The sequence below is a fragment of the Hypomesus nipponensis genome, chromosome 12, assembly GCF_054491055.1.
Source record: "Hypomesus nipponensis isolate SF chromosome 12, ASM5449105v1, whole genome shotgun sequence".
In the NCBI taxonomy this organism is placed as follows: Eukaryota; Metazoa; Chordata; class Actinopteri; order Osmeriformes; family Osmeridae; genus Hypomesus; species Hypomesus nipponensis.
In genome coordinates, this window is record NC_140372.1 from 8,094,997 (window position 1) to 8,114,021 (window position 19,025).

At 43.5% G+C, this 19,025-nt stretch overlaps 2 protein-coding genes across 8 annotated transcripts in view; one reads left to right on the forward strand and one right to left on the reverse strand.

The window, feature by feature from the left end:
- adarb1a (adenosine deaminase RNA specific B1a) overlaps positions 1-9,383 on the forward strand; it is a 33,467-nt gene extending 24,084 nt beyond the window's left edge. For 5 of the 6 annotated variants that reach the window (XM_084668020.1, XM_084668023.1, XM_084668021.1 and 2 more), the window contains 8 exons: positions 1,890-2,824; positions 3,854-3,968; positions 4,260-4,428; positions 4,769-4,920; positions 5,487-5,655; positions 6,498-6,679; positions 7,167-7,345; positions 7,573-9,383. In XM_084668020.1, the coding sequence (XP_084524146.1) occupies positions 1,890-2,824; positions 3,854-3,968; positions 4,260-4,428; positions 4,769-4,920; positions 5,487-5,655; positions 6,498-6,679; positions 7,167-7,345; positions 7,573-7,746 (2,075 nt within the window). In that variant the 3' untranslated portion in view covers positions 7,747-9,383. The other variant, XM_084668025.1, reaches the window with a different exon arrangement.
- Positions 9,384-13,589: 4,206 nt separating this feature from the next.
- Positions 13,590-18,811, reverse strand: LOC146260891 (septin-10-like). 2 transcript variants are annotated; one of them, XM_084667874.1, is made up of 10 exons: positions 18,658-18,811; positions 18,016-18,130; positions 17,687-17,882; positions 17,292-17,478; positions 16,466-16,627; positions 16,233-16,329; positions 15,971-16,139; positions 15,698-15,830; positions 14,884-15,068; positions 13,590-14,465 (listed from the first exon to the last, which is right to left on the reverse strand). In XM_084667874.1, the coding sequence occupies exons 1-10, from the start codon at positions 18,691-18,693 to the stop codon at positions 14,450-14,452; spliced, it is 1,296 nt and encodes a 431-aa protein (XP_084524000.1). In that variant the 5' UTR covers positions 18,694-18,811; the 3' UTR covers positions 13,590-14,449. The 2 variants fall into 2 exon arrangements, with proteins under 2 accessions (XP_084524000.1, XP_084524001.1); XM_084667875.1 differs by lacking the exon at positions 13,590-14,465 and having other exon boundaries at positions 14,880-15,068.
- Between the last annotated feature and the right edge of the window lie 214 nt (positions 18,812-19,025).

Consider the following 19,025-nt stretch of genomic DNA (forward strand, 5'->3'; position numbering starts at 1 on the left):
TCCTGCCGGGCTGAAGTCAGCAGCTACAAGAAAATGCTTCTCTGGCACCTCAAAGCATTCATATTGGAGTTGTTATCTCCACATATTAAAGCCATGAGCATGCAGTGTACAAAAAAAGCCTTGAGAAGCCCAGCTATCGGTTTTGAAACATACCCGATAAATCGGATGAAACATCCTTTGAAAGGGCTGAGAGGCAAAGTCATTTTCAGGCCCATATGGCTGTATCATTCCTTAGTGATGGACAGAGGAAGGGGCAGGCCGTGTTCTCACAGAAGTGAAGCAGATGGCAAACTCAGCACTCTGCTTTTGGCTGCCACTGCTGTACTGTAGGACTATCAAATGGATCCCATTACACACTTTACACTTTATTGTGTGTGTTAGGACGGCCGTAATCCTCCCCAGCTCCCCGTTAACCAGCCCCGGCCCAGACATGGGGACAGGGTGAGAGGGTGTGGATTAGGCCGGACAGCACAGGGAGTGCCAGTGGCATGGGGAGAGATGGTCGTTGTGAAGGTTATCCAAGGGCTTTCTGAGAGACGCTTTCAAGCCAGGCATGGTTTAACTCTGCTGCTCCGGTGGTGTCGCAATGCCCCCTCTCCCCCCCTCCCCCGACAGACACACTCCCCCATCCTCAACAGACCTGATTCCTCTCTTCCTTGTGGAGCTGGGCATTGGTAGCATTGTGTTTCCCATGTGCATGCTTGTTATCTGCTTAATATACTGTAATTGTAAACCCAGACGATTTCTTTAGTTTTCTGTCTGTGTGCTCTCTGCTCCTATTCTCTGAATGACGTACTGTTCTGCACGCGTTAGCCTCCAACTAAACAATCTGTTTGCTTTGGCACATGAACAACTATCAGTCTGTCACTTGCATCATTTTTTTGACACTTTTGGTGTGACACGCTCTGCACTTGAAACACCCTTTTTTTTCCCAGCATCTGTGAATGCTCACTGTATGTCTAATGTGTTTTTTTCTTACTGGAATTAGCTCCCGCTCTGGTTAGATCAACCCTGAAACGGCAGGAATAATTAAAAGCTTTTTTAAATAACATAGACACCTTATGCTAATGTTGTTGTTTCTCTGAATTTCTCATGCACTCCGAAATTATGGGGTGTGATGTTCTCAATTGCCACTCTTCTCTCCAGGCCCCCCCCCCCTAACGTTTACACCTGCATTTTATAAAAGGATCGTTCTTCTATTCCTGAGCGCCGAAAGGAGTAACCTATCGAGCTTTTGCTGGAGGATGTTATAAATGAAAATTTACTCAAAGTTCCATCGGCTTTGTTAACGGGATCTGGTGATATGTGTTCCTTTGACAGCTCTAACACAGTGTCCTAGTATCATTTTGATTTAAAAAACGACACTGGGGTACATTTACAGTGACAGTTCCTGTTCTGAGCTTTGTCCTAACAAATAGGAGAGAGCAAGCAGGAACATGATCTAAGCTGTAGATTGAGGGTACTGAGTCAGGAATGAGCCTTTTTCTATTGTAAATATTTTATTGTTCGGATTGATGGTGGTTTGCAGTGGATAGAAAGACTTAGTTTCTGTCTTTCCTTTCTATTTGTACCTGCTATCATTTACGTAAGAAATTGAAAATTATTGGACTACGTGTTATTCATGTACTGTTCCTTTTTACTGTAAAATGTACTTTAAACAGCGTTAATTCATTTCGTAACGTTAACTCATTGGCAAGGCTAATAAGTATGGTTTATGTATCAGTATTGACCGTATTCATTTAACTTTGCTGAGCTATGCTCTAACCTGATGTATTGAGGAACACACATCACTTGTTCAGTTACAAAGAGAGATAAAGGAATCTCTAAATTTTACATTTACAAGATCCTGCAACGAAGGCGTTGTAAGTTACTCTTTCTGGGCACCGCAGGTTCATGCAGCACTGATGTTAAGGAAAATCGCAACCTGGACAACGTGTCCTCCAAAGAGGGGGCAGGTGAGGCAGCACAGATCCCCAATGGGAGTGCTGGGGGAGGCAGGAAACGGCCCCTAGAGGAGGGCAATAATGGGCATGCTCACTCCAAGTACAGGCCCAAGAAGCGTAAGAAAACGCCAGGGCCCATTCTCCCCAAGAATGCCCTGATGCAGCTGAATGAGATCAAGCCGGGCTTGCAGTACAAGCTGCTCTCCCAGACGGGGCCCGTTCACGCGCCCGTCTTTGTCATGAATGTGGAGGTCAACGGGCAGCAGTTCGAGGGCTCAGGACCCACCAAGAAGAAGGCCAAGCTGAACGCTGCGGAGAAGGCCCTGCGCTCCTTCGTCCAGTTCCCCAATGCCTCGGAGGCGCACATGGCCATGGGGCGGACTCTGACGGTCAACACAGACTTCACCTCCGACCAGGCCGACTTCCCAGACATGCTGTTCAATGGCTTTGAGACGTCGGCCCCGCCGGAGGACTCCTTCTACCTGGGCTCCAACGGCAACGGGTCCCTGAACCCCCTGGGACTGGAGTACCCCGCCCTGCTAGGCGCCCCCAGCTCCAACGGCCTGGCCCAGTCCCCGCTCCCCGTCCCCTCTGCCCTCACCTGCCCCTCTAGCGGCAAGAACCCAGTCATGATCCTCAACGAGCTACGCCCGGGCCTCAAGTACGACTTTGTGTCCGAGAGCGGCGAGAGTCACGCCAAGAACTTTGTCATGTCCGTGACGGTAGACACGCAGAGCTTCCAAGGTTCGGGCCGCAATAAGAAGCTCGCCAAGGCACGAGCCGCCCAGGCCGCTCTCTCCGCTCTCTTTAACATGCAGCTGGACCAGACTCCGTCCCGCCAGCCCATCCCCCGAGAGGGCCTCCAGCTGCACCTGCCGCAGGTAAGACACCTGCTGTCCGTGCAGAACGCCTGGCAGTTTAACGACTTCTCTGTTGTAGGCAGGGCTCTACCAAAGCTTGACCGTTACAAACAGCCACTCACTGGTATATGTGACAAAATCGGCTGGAGTTGTCGGTTAGTTTGATCCTGTAATGCAGTCCAGTGCACTCCACGTTTAAATCCTGTCTCTTTAACTGACGTGGGGTTCTATCAACTGTCACCCCTCATTATCCTATCCGACAGCCTTTAATTGAAAATTGAGAAAGCTTTGAAAGAAAGTGGCATTTATAAGCCTGGGAGTTCACGCTTTGTGTACAGGAAATCTATTTACACATCACTTAATCCCTGCAGTAATCCCCCCTCGCTCTGATAACAAAGAGGGGAAAGTAAACTGTAATCTTAATTAACATCACCACCTGAATGCTATTCAAACATTGCTATTGATCAAACAAAACCAATCCTGTTTGGCTGGTTCTGAACAGATCGGTCAATGAAGCAGGTGATTTGCTGATCTCCCCTAAGCCTTCAGAGACATGTCATTCAGCCCCATGCAAACCCTGCTCAATTTGAAACAGTTTTGCTGATTTGGTTGTAATAAGTAAGACAACCCTTCTAATTTGACCTTGTTTGGCTAAGTTTATCCCTTATGGCCGGCATGTATTATACTGTACAAACTGGATTTATATTTGTTCTCATTGAATCATCGTTTGGCTTCAGGCTATTCTCTTCTTTTCTCTTATTTGTTTTGCATTCTCACATCTTTAAGGCATGTCAGTTCAGATGCCGATGATCAGTGAAACCACTCAATACATGTATCATTCATTCAATTTTTGTGTTCCCTTTTGCCCAAAGATTGCCTAAGTCTATTCAGTCTTGTCTAAAAAGAAGGAATTTGGGATATATAAAAATGCTTGATGTTGGAATAATAGAAACTTGTCTTCAGCACCAAAGCCAGTCCCAGCAGCACGCCCTGGCCTGTGTCCCGGTGTTCAGATGATGTGTGTGATGTTTGACTGGCTGTTTGTCTCAGGTCCTGGCAGACGCTGTCTCCCGTCTGGTGGTTGACAAGTTCAGCGAGCTGACGGAGAACTTCACGTCTCCGCACGCTCGGCGGAAAGTCCTGGCCGGTGTCGTTATGACAACAGGTATTGTTACAGTGGGCTCTTTCTCTGTCAAAAATCCCCCCCTCCTCTCTCCCCCCGCTGCCAGACCCACAATGAAATGGGGCCCATACTGAGACTAAGAGCTCCATTACATCCAATCAGGACTTTAAATTACTCAACATTCATGTATTATTCATGACGCATTTACCTTCTGATACTTCCCACAATTTACAGTTTGTTCGCAAATCCAAATAGGTCTGGTTGAGGATAAGAGGCCGGCCTGTATCCTGCGCTGCCTTTAAACATCTTCCCTTCCACGTCCCTCCCACACAGGCACTGACGTCAAGGAAGCCCAGGTGATCTGCGTCTCCACGGGGACCAAGTGTATAAACGGCGAGTACATGAGCGACCGCGGCCTGGCGCTCAACGATTGCCACGCTGAGATCATCGCTCGCCGCTCTCTCATTAGGTACCTGTACACACAGCTGGAGCACTTCCTCAGGTAAGCTCCTTCCTTCGCCACCCCTACTGCTACAGAAAGGAGTGCATGCCCAGAGGGTTCTCTAATATATATTTAACCGATTGCTGCGAGGGGTTAGTGGGGCTGAGGGGATGGGAACTACTGGTAGGATTTCTGTCATAAAGAACATTGTGTTAAATGTCAAGATAGAAATGTGTGCAGGAGGAGGCTCTGGTTAACCTGAAATGTTTATATTAATATTTTTCAGCCAAAGCTCAATCCTTTTTTTGTAGTCACTAGAACATTAGAATTTTGGTTGGTGGTGTATATTTGCTCTAACCAAGCCCGTGTTTTCAATCGTCTCCGTTCTTTCGTGATGCAGTAGCAGCAGAGAGGAGCACCAGAAGTCCATCTTTGCCAGATGTGACAAACATGGCTTCCGGCTGAAGGAGAATGTCCAGTTCCACCTCTACATCAGCACGTCGCCATGCGGAGACGCCCGCATCTTCTCACCCCACGAGGCAGGAGTGGAGGGTGAGGAAAACCTTCCCCCATACCAACCTCCTCTAGTCGCTAACCTTCCCCCATACCAACCTCCTCTAGTCGCTAACCTTCCCCCATACCAACCTCCTCTAGTCGCTAACCTTCCCCCATACCAACCTCCTCTAGTCGCTAACCTTCCCCCATACCAACCTCCTCTAGTCGCTAACCTTCCCCCATACCAACCTCCTCTAGTCGCTAACCTTCCCCCATACCAACCTCCTCTAGTCGCTAACCTTCCCCCATACCAACCCCCTCTAGTCGCTAACCTTCCCCCATACCAACCTCCTCTAGTCGCTAACCTTCCCCCGTACCAACCTCCTCTAGTCGCTAACCTTCCCCCATACTAACCTCCTCTAGTCGCTAACCTTCCCCCATACCAACCTCCTCTAGTCGCTAACCTTCCCCCTGACTCTCGCATCAACCATCCTGTTTTAGACACCACACCTACACTTCTATCTTATGATAGACTAACAAGTCGAGGAACATTTTTACTGTGACTGTGCGACATTGCATTTCAACTGAATGCAGCCCGGCTGAAGTCTCTTCCATCCCTACAGATCAAGGAGACCGACACCCCAACAGGAAAGCTCGCGGTCAACTGCGGACCAAGATCGAGTCTGGGGAGGGGACCATCCCAGTGAGATCCAGCAACACCATCCAGACCTGGGACGGGGTTCTGCAGGGCGAGCGGCTGCTCACCATGTCCTGTAGCGACAAGATATCCAGGTCTGTATGTCTGGCGGACGTCCATCAGCTACTTCCTCTAACCGTTCCCATCGAAGTGATGTTACGTGTACAGTGCCTCAGACAATAGGATCGTTCAGTGGGAAGCGCTCGATAGATCCCAGGGAGCAAATAGTTCCTGTTTAAGGGAATGCGCTGAACATATAAACAGTCTGATTATGCAATCAATATACAGGGCTTGGGCTGTTTATCACTCTTCAAATTCATGGCAGGGAATAAGGTATAATAGGCCTCGCTGTCGGAGGCTTGCTTTTGTTCAACACCACACTCCACTCCATGGTGATGAGAGGCGCTTTTGCCCTGTGAATGAGACGCTATTTAAATGATTGTGATTGTATGCGCTTTCTTTCTTCCTTCTTTTTTTTTTTGCTGGCTACTGTCTCGCTCTCTCATGTCCCAATCACTCGTGTTTTTCTCCACGAGCAGTCCTCCAGGTGTGATTAGGCCACAAGCTTTGATTAGACCCTTTGATTAATCTCAGCAGAGACTGTGAGCCCTGCTAGGAACCCCCTGGGGCTTGCTACAGCTCCACACTGCCAAAAGGGTTCTCAGAAAACAATATTGTTGATTTTTAGATTTTACTCCAGATTGTGCAGATTATTATTTATTTTCTTTCAATGTGTTTTCGAAAACTCTTTACCCCAAGCCATTTGTTACCTGTTTTTCAGCTTTGCAAGTTTAGAAAGTTCAAGTGGAGTTTTGACTTAGTTCCCGGTACTTCCCGCCCTCACAGAGGCTCCATGGGTTGTCTTGTGACCAGCACTTCTCACACATGTGTTCTCTGAAAAGATTAAGATCCTACTTCCTGTTGTTCTCTCCCCCAGGTGGAACGTGGTTGGCATCCAGGGATCCCTGATGAGCTTCTTTACAGAGCCCATCTACTTCTCCAGCATCATCCTGGGCAGTCTGTACCACGCCGACCACTTGTCCCGTGCCATGTACCAGAGGATTGCCGACATTGAGGACCTCCCACTGCCTTTCAGCCTGAACCGCCCACTCCTCAGCGGTGAGCACTCCTCACTTCCTGTCACCAAAATTGTCTACTTCCTGTCAAGAAACCTACAGACATCCTGTCAAAAAAATCTGCATACATTGTGTCAGGAACAGACAGAGGAGTTAGCCTTCAACAGAATACCTACTGCATTGTACCATTTTCCCCACTCAGATAAAGTAACGTGATTAGTAACAGAGTGTAGGTATATAGCTTCACTTTTGGCATTTAAGTGACTTCTTGGCCTTGGGTCTTCTCGCCGCCTGCTTGCCAAATTAGCTCGTTAGCCGCAGCTGGTACAAGACCAAGTGAAGGTAATTGAGCCTGTAGAAATCAAAGAGCTGTAATATGTCTTTGCAGCACACACCCATACATCAACATTATCTCAGTGTTTACTAATACCACCCATGCCTGTCCTTACAACCCCCATCTCACATTATATTATTATAATAATAAGTTTAGAAAGCGTTAACTTTTTAGATGATTTTTTTTTCTTCCGCAGGCATAAGCAACGCAGAAGCACGGCAGCCAGGGAAAGCTCCGAATTTCAGTGTGAACTGGACTGTGGGGGACCAGGCCCTGGAGGTGATCAACGCCACCACTGGGAAGGATGATCTGGGACGACCATCCAGGCTGTGCAAGTATGCCTTGTTCAACCGCTGGGTCCGCCTTCACTGCAAGGTACCTTGGAATAAGTTGATTTCAGCTCTAAACTTGACATGTATTTACACAGGAAATTTTTTCGGAACCGGAAAACAATGTACAAATCACCATTTGCACATAGTAAAGCGATGCAATATAGCATGATCTCGGTATGTACAATGGATCCGAAATTGAATGTGTTTATTGGTAAACTTGTAATTTCATAGATTTTGTTAAACTGAAACCTCTCTTTTTTTCTGCTTAAGCTCTCAAATACCCTGAGAATTAAAATGGCCAAACCAGGATCATACCACGAAGCCAAACAAGCTGCATTGGAGTACCACGCTGCCAAGCAAGCTCTCATCAAGGCCTTCCACAAAGCAGGACTGGGTGCCTGGGTGAAAAAGCCCATCGAACAGGATCAGTTCTCTCCTGAGTAGCTTGTGTTGTTGAAATTGGCGAAAAGATAGGCATTGAAAACGAACAGCTGTTTGGACCATGCATTCTCTGTAGTCCATCCCTGTAGGGTGTCTGTCTGTCTCTCTGTCTCTCTCTGTCTCTCTCTGTCTGTATCTCTCTGTCTCTGATGTGGTGAGTTTATTGATTGAAACTTGCCTAGACACTGCATATTTAGTAAGTACACCTTCAAACATACCTCTCCAAAATATTCATAACACGTTAATTTTTTAATGTCTTGCCTTGCACTTTTAAGGCAATGTATTCAATTTGCCATTGGGATTTTGTACTGTGAATTTTACAGCATTGCACTGATTAGCACTTGTCAAAATGTGAGACGATTGAAATTGTCCTCACCACAGAAACTTTATTCAAGGCTTTGTTTCTGAATTGTGATATTCCTTTGCTTCTATTCCATGGCATGGAATGATAAAAGAAAGGGTGTTCGTATACCCTGTTCACCTCCGTCAATATTTCACTTGGCCATTTTCCCTACTATCTTTCTGAACCACTACAGAAGAAAGAGATGGAGAATTAGATTTGTTGACATCATTGCTAATGTAATCAAGCCTAATAAGGTTAATTCACTCCTCAGTAGAAGTGCATCTCTCCACCAAAAAGAGTTTCCAGAATCCACCATGGTTCCTTCTGTATATAAAGGAAGAGGTGCATACTGTAATGTCTTTGTGATTCTTAACTTAAGCTCACCAAAGATGATGTCAGCATAAAGTTATGTTTCGTTTTTGTAATGTAATGTTTATTTATAAATGTCATCTATGTTTTTTATTTATTTTAATTACCCAAGTTTACTTTCATCCCCTTTGCCTCCTGCCTTTTTAAAGTGTTACAGGTATTTGTGTATGTAGATATAGTGTAAATAAAAGGAACTATTGTGTTGTTTTGAAGTATGCCCAAAACATGCAAATTATTTGTTTCTTACTCTTGAAAACGATTGTGCTGTTTTATTTCCTTGCTGTTTGAATCTGATTCTATTATGCCAAGCAATCTCAATGTTTAATGTTCGTTCTTTCCTAACACTTTGTTTTAACAATTTCTCCTATTTCTCCTTGTGTGGTAATGTTTCTTTACTTCTTACTCTGTGAGAATCTACTTGACCTCAGTCTGATTTCTATAACATCTTGATGAACATTTTTTTCCACTCAGTCTGAAAAATCCTTTAAAAATGTTTGAATGTCTGCTTATTCTCTTATTCTGAAGATGATACGTGAAAACGCATGTTGACTTGACATGCACTGCAGTAGATCTCTGGTTGTTGGTAACACAAAAATGTTTGAAAACTGTCATATGCGACAGGCGATTCTCGAGAGGGGACCAAACCATTTGAAAGCACTATATTAGAATGTGGGATGTTCTATTTATGCATTCTCTGACCACAGTTGGGAGGGCTGACCACTCCTCTGCTGTTCTGTATGGGTTCATGCACTTTGCATGTTGGCCCTGTTCCATCAAGAATGTGCGGCTAATGCATGAGCTCTCTCTTTCTTTCTCTTCTCTCTAAAGCATGGAAAAAGATATTTCAAACCAGATGAAAAAGCACTATACTGTATTAAAATGAGGAAAGATCTAGAAATGGGGGTATAAATAAATGATAACATAGTCATTTTGTATACAGTTGTCTTTCTTTATCTGATATGTACCTACTTTCAATTAATGAGAAATTCAATCAATGAGAAGCTCTCAACATAAAAATTATTTTCCTACAATTTCATATCATGCAATTGATTACATTTCATTACTATGAGGTCATGGATTAAGAAGAATAATTTCAAAACATATGACACTGTTGTTACATAACTGTATTATTATGACTGCTAGGGACAAACATCTGCATATGACATTGGGAATTGAGAATAGTGGAGTGGCCATGATGTCGACACATCAGTGGACTGCTGCTGTGCTATCTAACCCACCATGTCCTCCATCTCCACAGGAGGTTTTACTGGACTATTACTTTGTGTCCTATCAGCTTCTAGCACCTGTGCAACATGAGAAGCACAGATAATCTGGGCATGGATTACCTTTCCTTTTGGATTTGATATGGGAGCTACCAGACAAACAAATAACCCTTTTTTAATAATCACGTTTTTACACAAGGATTGCTGACAGCTTTCCTAATTCGACGAAGGGAAACAAAAGACAGTCCGGTCCTAGTTCTGCTGAAGCCCTAGGTCTGTTCCCCAGCTGGACCAAAAGTCAAGAGCAACACTTGAAATCGGACCAGTCTGAAGGTGAAGGAGGATTATTGAGTAAAACCTTCCCATGCTTCCTCCGTGTTTTCTCTGCCATTTATATTTCATGAAGTTAAGACTCTTAAAGGCGAAACAGTAAAGGGGTCTCGGTGCCCTCTACATCTCCCTTGTGTCCACTCCTGTATGAATGAATTGCTTCCTACGGGCAACTAAATGAAGTATTAATTAATTAAACTGTTTCATTTCTAACTATTTAAACTGAGTTCATAAGCCTAAACATTTCTGAACTGAGATGGATGTTTGTATAGAGTTGCATTGCTCAGTGCACATGTGGAAAGACCCCCCCCCCTGCCCCCCACACACACTTACACACACTTACACACACACACACACACACCCATACACACGGCTGCCTCGAGTAGTCCATCCATTAGAACATCTCTTCATTTGTCACAGTCCGTTTCCCCTGTGATCAGACCTCATTAGCCATCTAATGGACCTGTGGACCCAGTGTACATACTGTACAGTGCATCACCCCCTCATGAACAGATGTTAGGGAAGCTAACTGAGAATCTGTATCAGCAAAGTTGCTTTGCACAAATTGACAACAAGACAAAATGGACAGGTTACACTGAAAGTCTCAAATGGTGGATGGGCATCCAGTGATCTAGAAAACTCCCATATTCCCCATTTACAGCAGGAAAACATCTAAATACCACCAGTTTACAAACCTTCAGGAGTAGGTGGTCCAGTAACACAGAGACTGTTCCTAGGTTTACTGTCCAAATCACTTTAAATCGACTGTTGGAATTGAGAGCCTTGCCAGTGATGTGTATTGGAATCATATCAATGTAAATCATGCTGGTTTGATTTTTGATCAAATATCATAATACATTTACACCATAAAACAGTTTTTTTTCTCAGAACTGGGCAACAAACGCCTGTTTTCTGGAAGCAAATTGTGAATTGCTGACTTCTGTGTGTTGTTCTCTGGTCAGCAAAAGAGAGTGTAACAGAAGTGCCCAGACCTTAAATGGCACCATTACAAGCTGCTTAGCTGTTTATTCATGAAAGGCTCTGGAGACCTGAGGCACCACAGAGACCAATATTGCCCCAGTCACAGAGGCAGCAGAAACCCTCTGTCATCAGACTCCATGCATCTCACTGGACCACAGTCACACTGGTGAGGAAGCCATATGTCAAAGCACATGTTAATTTAGCCAATGGCTGTATTTGTGTTTAATATACAAGGGGAACATAAAAGACGTGTTTGTCCATTTTCACAAACATTAGAGAACTCTTGGGAGTGTCGTATAGAACTGGGGTTTCCACTCAGACCTAAATGATGTTGCTAGTTTGATTCATGGGTCAATGAATGACTGCCTGTTATAGTTGGGACAAGCTACCTTGGTGCTTTGGATAATGTTGTAGATGTTTTAGACAGCTTTGTCCTCTCCTGTGTGTGCATAGCCAGATTGCTTATTAAACCATCAAAGACAGACATTGTTTGCTCAATGTTTGTATGTACTTTAGTGTATTTATGTTAAATTGACTCCCGAGACAGTTTATTTAACAGCAGGGGGCATTACTATTGTTGTGCAAAGACATGTACTGTATTTAAGCTGTGGAAAGCTTTGTGCCGGTTGAATTTAAACAGGAGGACACGATTGCACCTTACTAACCATGGGAAAATAATACAATAATAAACCTGTATGTTGGTCAATGTAAATGTCATCTTATATTCCAATTATCAGGGTTGCTTTATTTTCCCATTGAAACATGGCATTTCCATCAGAAGGCCACTTGCTTTCAACCTTATGTGGCATTTAGCAGCTTGAGATTACACAAGGTTAATTAACATCTTTTAATAAAATATTTGAATCCAAGAACATATGCACCTCTATCTCATTGAGATTGCCCAAGTAAACAATTTATTATGACTAAATTATGTAACACTAACATAGCTTCAACTCACTCCATAAAATATACATGAATTATTATTTGTAATAATGGAAGCTAACACTTCTTAAAGACAACCAAATATGTTCTTGAATAGGAATAACTCAGCCATGGTGGGTATCCAGAACCACACATAAATCATAACACTTGGGTCAGCAAGATCACCAGTCCTTCAAGGCCTGCATTTCCATTTTAATTTTCTGCTCAGTGGAGTTGATGTATGTGGCTACACAGAGTAGCCAGGTTCTTGCAACCGAGAGATTCCAATGCTGTTATTACGGAGGACTAGACAACCTTCCCTCACTGCTTACGAGTGTTAAACCTTCACCGACGTGTCCCACTGAAGGGGTAAAGCTGAGATTTTGATTTTGTGATTTTGTGTTATACCTTATAACAATGCTCTCAAATGTGAGAAACACCACAAAATGGACAGAACTGCAACAGAATCGTGCAATTGTATAAAATGCAAATAGCAATGTACTGTTTATATTACGCTTGTTTTACTTTTGAAGGAATTGTATAATAAGTCCAGAAATGTTTATTGTTTAAGGAAGACAGTGACTACAAAAAACACTTTTCAATTCATATCACTTCATAATGCACAAGAGTGGAAGTGACAATGGCAGCCAAAATGAGCATGTTAACCTTCTTGATACAATTAGGTTTGCCTTTTCTGTGGTGTGGTTGTCCAATCGTAGAAAACATACGTAAAATGCCACCAACTTGCAAATGTTCAAGAGAAAGTGGTACAATAACCATTATTGCTTTGGTTTTTGGTGGAGGTAATAGTTAAGACTCATTCTTTACAAACACAGACATGGAGAAGCAAAGTCCACCTGAATATTAAATTAACATTTTTACTATATATTGAATGGCGTGTGTTGGATATATCCCCTTGGAGTGTTGCAGATTCTTTCAAATGAGAGTGAATCCACAGTGACATCTTGTGGATAGTGATGCTGACTGCAGCACTTCAACTTTTTGGTCCTGCATCTGCCTGGATAAAACAGCCATTCCAAAGCACATAGCCAGCATAGTGAATCCCGAGCAATGTGGCATATTAACCTATTAATCAGGGTTCCTGCAGGTGTGAGTAAGTCAAATTAAGACCTTTGTAAGGCATTTTAAAGGTCATGACATGCTGTTTTTTGATGCTTGGATTAGCAGAAACAAAACGTATGTTGTCCTTTGGATTTAGTAGTGTCATAAGGGCAATTAAACCATCTTGTACAAATGACTTTGCAGGAACCCCTGTGGCTCAGTGGTGTAAGTATGTGTACCATGGAGTGTAGACTCAGACTGCCAAATACAGTAGCCCTGGTTCAAATCTCACTCAAACCACTCGATAATTAATTTAACTGATATCAGTTAAGTAATCTATGTTATTTCCATATATGTAAAAGAGGGGCCCAGAGGTGTCGTGGGTTGAGAACAAGGGCCTACACCACTATAACCTGGGTTCAAAACCAGCACAGAGCGTAATGTTAAACACATCTGTGGGCCCAGATCCCTGTAACCACAGTGCACTCCCCAACTGTCCAGATTCACAACTGTGAATCTAAGTATTTGTTGTAATTATTATTTTGAAATACTGTAATAAAATAATCTTCTTAAGGGCAACTGTGATAATATCAAGTATAAAGACCGATGAAAACATGCAGAGGAACAACATTGTATTTTATTAAAGCTAGTAAAAACTGTGTACAAAAATATATTTAGTAAAAAAAAAAATCCTAAATTGTAACACTTGATTATTTATTTTCTTCAGAAGCTATCCTCCCATTTCTAGTTTTACTAACACCATAATACTGCAGCCACATAACATCATGACCTCTAAGTCAAAATCTACCATGTTTAGTGTTTAATTTGGAGATCATTTGGTTAAAAACACATATTTTAGTGTTTGTAAATTGATATAAGGCACATAAGTAAGGCACAGGAAGAATATATATATAACAAGTGTAACATTACAGCAATATTAGCACAACACTCAATTCACATGAATCTTCTATCAGGCGAGGTGGTAAGGCAGTAGTGAAAATGATACTATAAGACCATGCCAAAACAATCTTCTACCAGCTGAGAAACTGAGTTAGCATGTGTGTTACTTGAAAGGCTGACTCAAAAAAGGTGGAGTGCAGCCTATTCCAACCCAACACAAAAGGCAGTTAATACCGTAAGCACCTTTTTACTTCTGAGCCTCCTCATGTGGGCTGGTTTTAAACATCAATGAGATTTCAGCACGGTGTGAAAAAACACAATAACTAAGTACAAAGCAGACTTTGATCATTTGGCGCCCTCTAGCTGTTGTAGCAAAGAGTAATATGAATACATACGTTTACAAATAATCCATGCATATTAGGATACAGATATTTAGATTAAGATAAATAGAACTAACATAACATAGACATGTGTTTAGCATAACAAGGTGTATAGTTTGGATAGTAAAACAGACCAGGAAAAAGCTATTCTGATATTCCTCTTAGTGTGGTCCGAGGTCTTTGGCCATTCCATTTCTTCACATGAACCCAGAACTAAAACATAACAGAAGAGCATATGATTTAGTTAAAACACAAACCATGGGTTGAATATATCAACATACAACAAAAGTGACTAGCCTCATGCTGAGAACTAGTTTCTACCTATTGTCATGTAAAATAATAAGTTTCTGAAGCAACAACGGATTCACAGTGATGTCACAAGACAAGTTATCTTGTGTAGGTATGGACTCTACACTGTTGATCACAAGTTGAGAGATAACCCAAGCAAGGGATGCGACTCCTTCCCATTCCCCTCTATTGCCTAGGGATCCAAAATGATTAATGATCAATCTCTACATTTGCATGATAGTCACTGATATGCTAGAGAGAGAGTGGTGTATGGTCAAGATGTTTTAAGAAGCTCTGAAGAGGAGCTAGATGAAGGTCATTGACAGGAAGGGGAGTGGATTACTTTTTGCGGTCCTTGTCCTTCTTAAGGTTGGTGTTGCTGTTGAAGGACTGGCCTTGGAGCAGTTCGGCAGCTGCTTTCTTCTTGCTGAAGGTGTTCATCTCGTCCTCCAGGGACCTCCTCTTCTCATCCAGCTTGGCCTTCTCCTCCTGGTGCAGCCTCTTGAGCTGCTCAAACTTGCCTTGCAACTGAAAATCCAGAAAAAGACACCCCATACAATCAGTGGTTCAATCAGCAGTAAAGATCAACAGTGAAGATCAACCAATAAATATAAACTTGTAGTGTCGAGTGAATCCAAATACTGTTGATGAATAATTGAGCTGCAGAGCACTGTAGTATCTACTGCAGACTGCAGCCCACAGAAAGTGCTTGTTATGTGTTGTTGTAGATTGCTGTGATATAGTAGTAAAATGCAATTACAGTTGCGAGTCAAGAGTGGTTGGTTGGGTGGGGAGGGGAGTGGAGTGGGATTAGGGCGTACCTCTCTCTCTGGGGAGGGGAGTGGGGTGGGATTAGGGCGTACCTCTCTCTCTGGGGAGGGGAGTGGGGTGGGATTAGGGCGTACCTCTCTCTCTGGGGAGGGGAGTGGGGTGGGATTAGGGCGTACCTCTCTTTCTGGGGAGGGGAGTGGGGTGGGATTAGGGCGTACCTCTCTCTCTGGGGAGGGGAGTGGGGTGGGATTAGGGCGTACCTCTCTCTCTGGGGAGGGGAGTGGGGTGGGATTAGGGCATACCTCTCTCTCTGGGGAGGGGAGTGGGGTGGGATTAGGGCGTACCTCTCTCTCTGGGGAGGGAAGTGGGGTGGAAATAGGGCGTACCTCTCTCTCTGCCTCCTTCAGCTCAGTCTCCTTCTCCTTAACTCGCTGGACAAACATCTGCCTCATCTCCTCCTCTCTCCGCTGCAGGTCCCCTAGGAACTCCTGCCGCTTGGCCTCGTAGGTCTCCTGCAGACTGGAGACACATTTGCATCGACATCTCTCCCATTTACTTTGCGTACAGTCTCCTCCCCCACCAAAAAACAAAAAGGCAACTAAACGCCCTCGCTCAAATGTGTGCCGTAATTGGAGCCAGGTCACAGGTGTATATGGTACCTGACTGGTTTGCTTTCCGGGTCGGTGTCTTTGAAGCCCATCTCCTCCAGCTTGCAGCGTCGGTAGAGCTCGTAGTGGCGTGTGTGAGTCTGCTCCCTCAGGTCCTCCATGTTCACACAGATCAGCATCTCCCTCAGCTTCACAAAGTCACAGTGGTTCTCGTTTTCCACTGAGAAACACACACACACACACCTTAGCTCTGGTGACTCGTCTCTCAAAAGACGTTCAAGGTTACGTCCAAAAAAGGGAAAGCCCGGGTCACCTTGCACCACGCCCCAGGGGTACTGGCGAGCTTTCACCATTTTATTTCCAATCTTCACCTCCTCCGTGCTTCCCACTACAGCAAAGGGCAGGATACCCTGAGAACAGCAACCAGATCACAGGTGTGGGGGACAGACAGATGACAGGAAGAAGTGCTTCTCAGTCAATTGTTAGGAAAATAAGAACATGGTCTGCATTGTACAGTGTGTGTGTTTGGGGGTGTTCAGGGCTTACATTCATTGCGGTGTTGATCTTGGAGACGGTCTCGTCGTCCACAGGAAACTGATAGATCTGGACACCATTACTGACCAACTCACTCATGATCTTGATCTTGAACTTGTGGAGCTCACTCTTAGAGATGGTGTCTGCTTTGGCAATGACTGGAATGATGTTGACCTATAACACAGAACCATACCTGGCTCAAAATACTAGGTCTAAATTTGATTTAAAGAAGTCTGATGTTAAGGGACTGCCCTTTCCACATAATTGACCCCTTTTCTCCTATTATCGTACTACTGCTATTACCATGTAGTTCTGTTGGTAATTGTTTGGCCAACTGTCTTTCCTCCGGAAAGAAAAGCAACCATAAAACTAACATCGAGGACAGGTTCCCCCGGTTTCTAAATCCCTGAGTTGAGTCAACCTGTTTGCTATGCCAGACTTGTTCGGTCCTGTTTCAGTTAAATAACTAGACATGAGACTTCTCGTTCCACAGCATTAAACTCCCATATCCAAATATAGGAATGGAGGAACAAAAATGGAAAAGTGCTTTGAGGGCCAGGAATATGCTGTTTAGACAATTTGCTTAGCCTTTTCTCATGTGCATCCTGGCAAATGACTCTGTTCTCTCTGCAGTGACTCAGTCTTTTGAGCCTATAATTAAGCTCAAAACAACCTCAGCTGATGGCCGCGCCAGTGCATAAAGGCGTTGGGCAACGTTCCTCGATAGGCGTGGACGAGGTAAAGACACCAGGGCGTACCGTGACCCGGGGCACGCCAAATCTGGGGACACAATAGAGAGAGAATGCAGGGGTGTGGACTTGAGTCGCAGTTGACTCACTTTGCTGTCCAGCTTCTTCATAGTGACCAGGTCCAGTGATTTGAGCGAGTGTCCTGAGGGGGCGATGAAGTACAGACAGGCGTGGATACGCGAGTCGTGGTAGTTATGCAGGGAGCGCTTAATCTTCAGCTCTTCCTGTAGATACGACTCAAACTGGGTGTCAATGTAGTCCACCACATGCTGATAGCTGGGAAGGGGAGGAAAGAAACGGATCATAAAAAAAGTTATGTCAATGCAGTTGTAAACATAAGTAAAGCAGTCACTGCTAGAATTCAGTATAGACAATTATTTCTAAATGTCTTCATTATGTTTGATTCATAAACAGCAATATCCATTCACATAATTGACTTGACATTGTTATTAAGCGGATGAACATAGATCTTTGTGACACTTGCCTCTCCTGCTTGTTCATCTGGTCTCCAAAGCCCACTGTGTTGACAATGGTCAACTTCAGACGCACGTTGCTCTCTTGCAGATCATAGGTCTGAGCTCTGAGCTTTACCTTCGGCTCGAAGTGGGAAGACTCAAAGTTCTCAAAATTAGTGTTAAACAATGTGTCCATCAGGGTGGATTTACCGATACCCGTTTCACCTGAAAGTAATGACACAAATCACACAAATCTTAAGACGCAACACATTTCAAATTCCGTCAAAGGACAGATATTCTTCAACGAATGACTAAATGGTTAGAATGTAATACATTCCAATACAGCCATGATACTCACCAATACAAAGGATATTGAAGCAGAACCCCTGACATGTTGATTTGTTGACCAACTGATGTGGCAAGCTGTCAAAGCCAACATGACCAGACAATGACAGTGGCCGGGCATTTTTTTCCTGGAACACAAAAAGGCCAATCCTTTGTTATTAAGTAATTCAGGATTACTCGAAATGAAAACGTCAGTTCAGTGGTTTTACCAATCATATCCTGCTGGTCTGCCCTGGGTACTAAGACTTCAATTAAAAGCTCACTAATTAGGATTTATTAAAACCACGTTGAAATGTATCTCCAAAATTGAATATTACACTTTAAATATAGCTAGATGATGTAACCCCCCCCCCCCCCCCCCACACACACACACACACACACACACACACACACAACGAAGCTAGTACGTTTAGTAAGACAACGTTAAGAATAGGGATAAAACCCAATGAAAAGTAAAGGTTGGTTCGCTAATGAAACTTGTTTAACTAGTTTCATTAGCGAACTAGCTACAGTTTTAGAGCAAGGCTGCATACTAGCACAGTATACTTCCTAACTAGCTAGCTAGTTACTACTGTAAAGTGGCTACAGCTAATCTAAATACGTTTTATTCAAAGTCATGACAAAGAAAATAACGAATGAACAAACAAAACTTTACCCCCTGACGAGCAACATCCGATGAAGCCATCTCCATATGATAAAGATGAGCTGAAGAAAAATGTAGCTGTACAAGATAAATAAAGAAACTTAAGATAATTGTGCCTCCATACGAAATTTAAATAGAACTATTTTTCTACAAGTGAAACGTAGCAAACTTTTTAAAGGGTGAAAACATTTGCAGGTACGTGGGGGAAACTGCAAGATATTTCATTGTTTGTTGATCATAAATTTACACAACTATGCATACAAATTTGTATACTAGTGTCTGCTATATTGTTACACAATACCATAATTTGTTTTTTATTAAAATATTATTCTGTGCTTCAAGTGTGTCTCTTACTGAACTGTCACCCCCCATTTACGGAA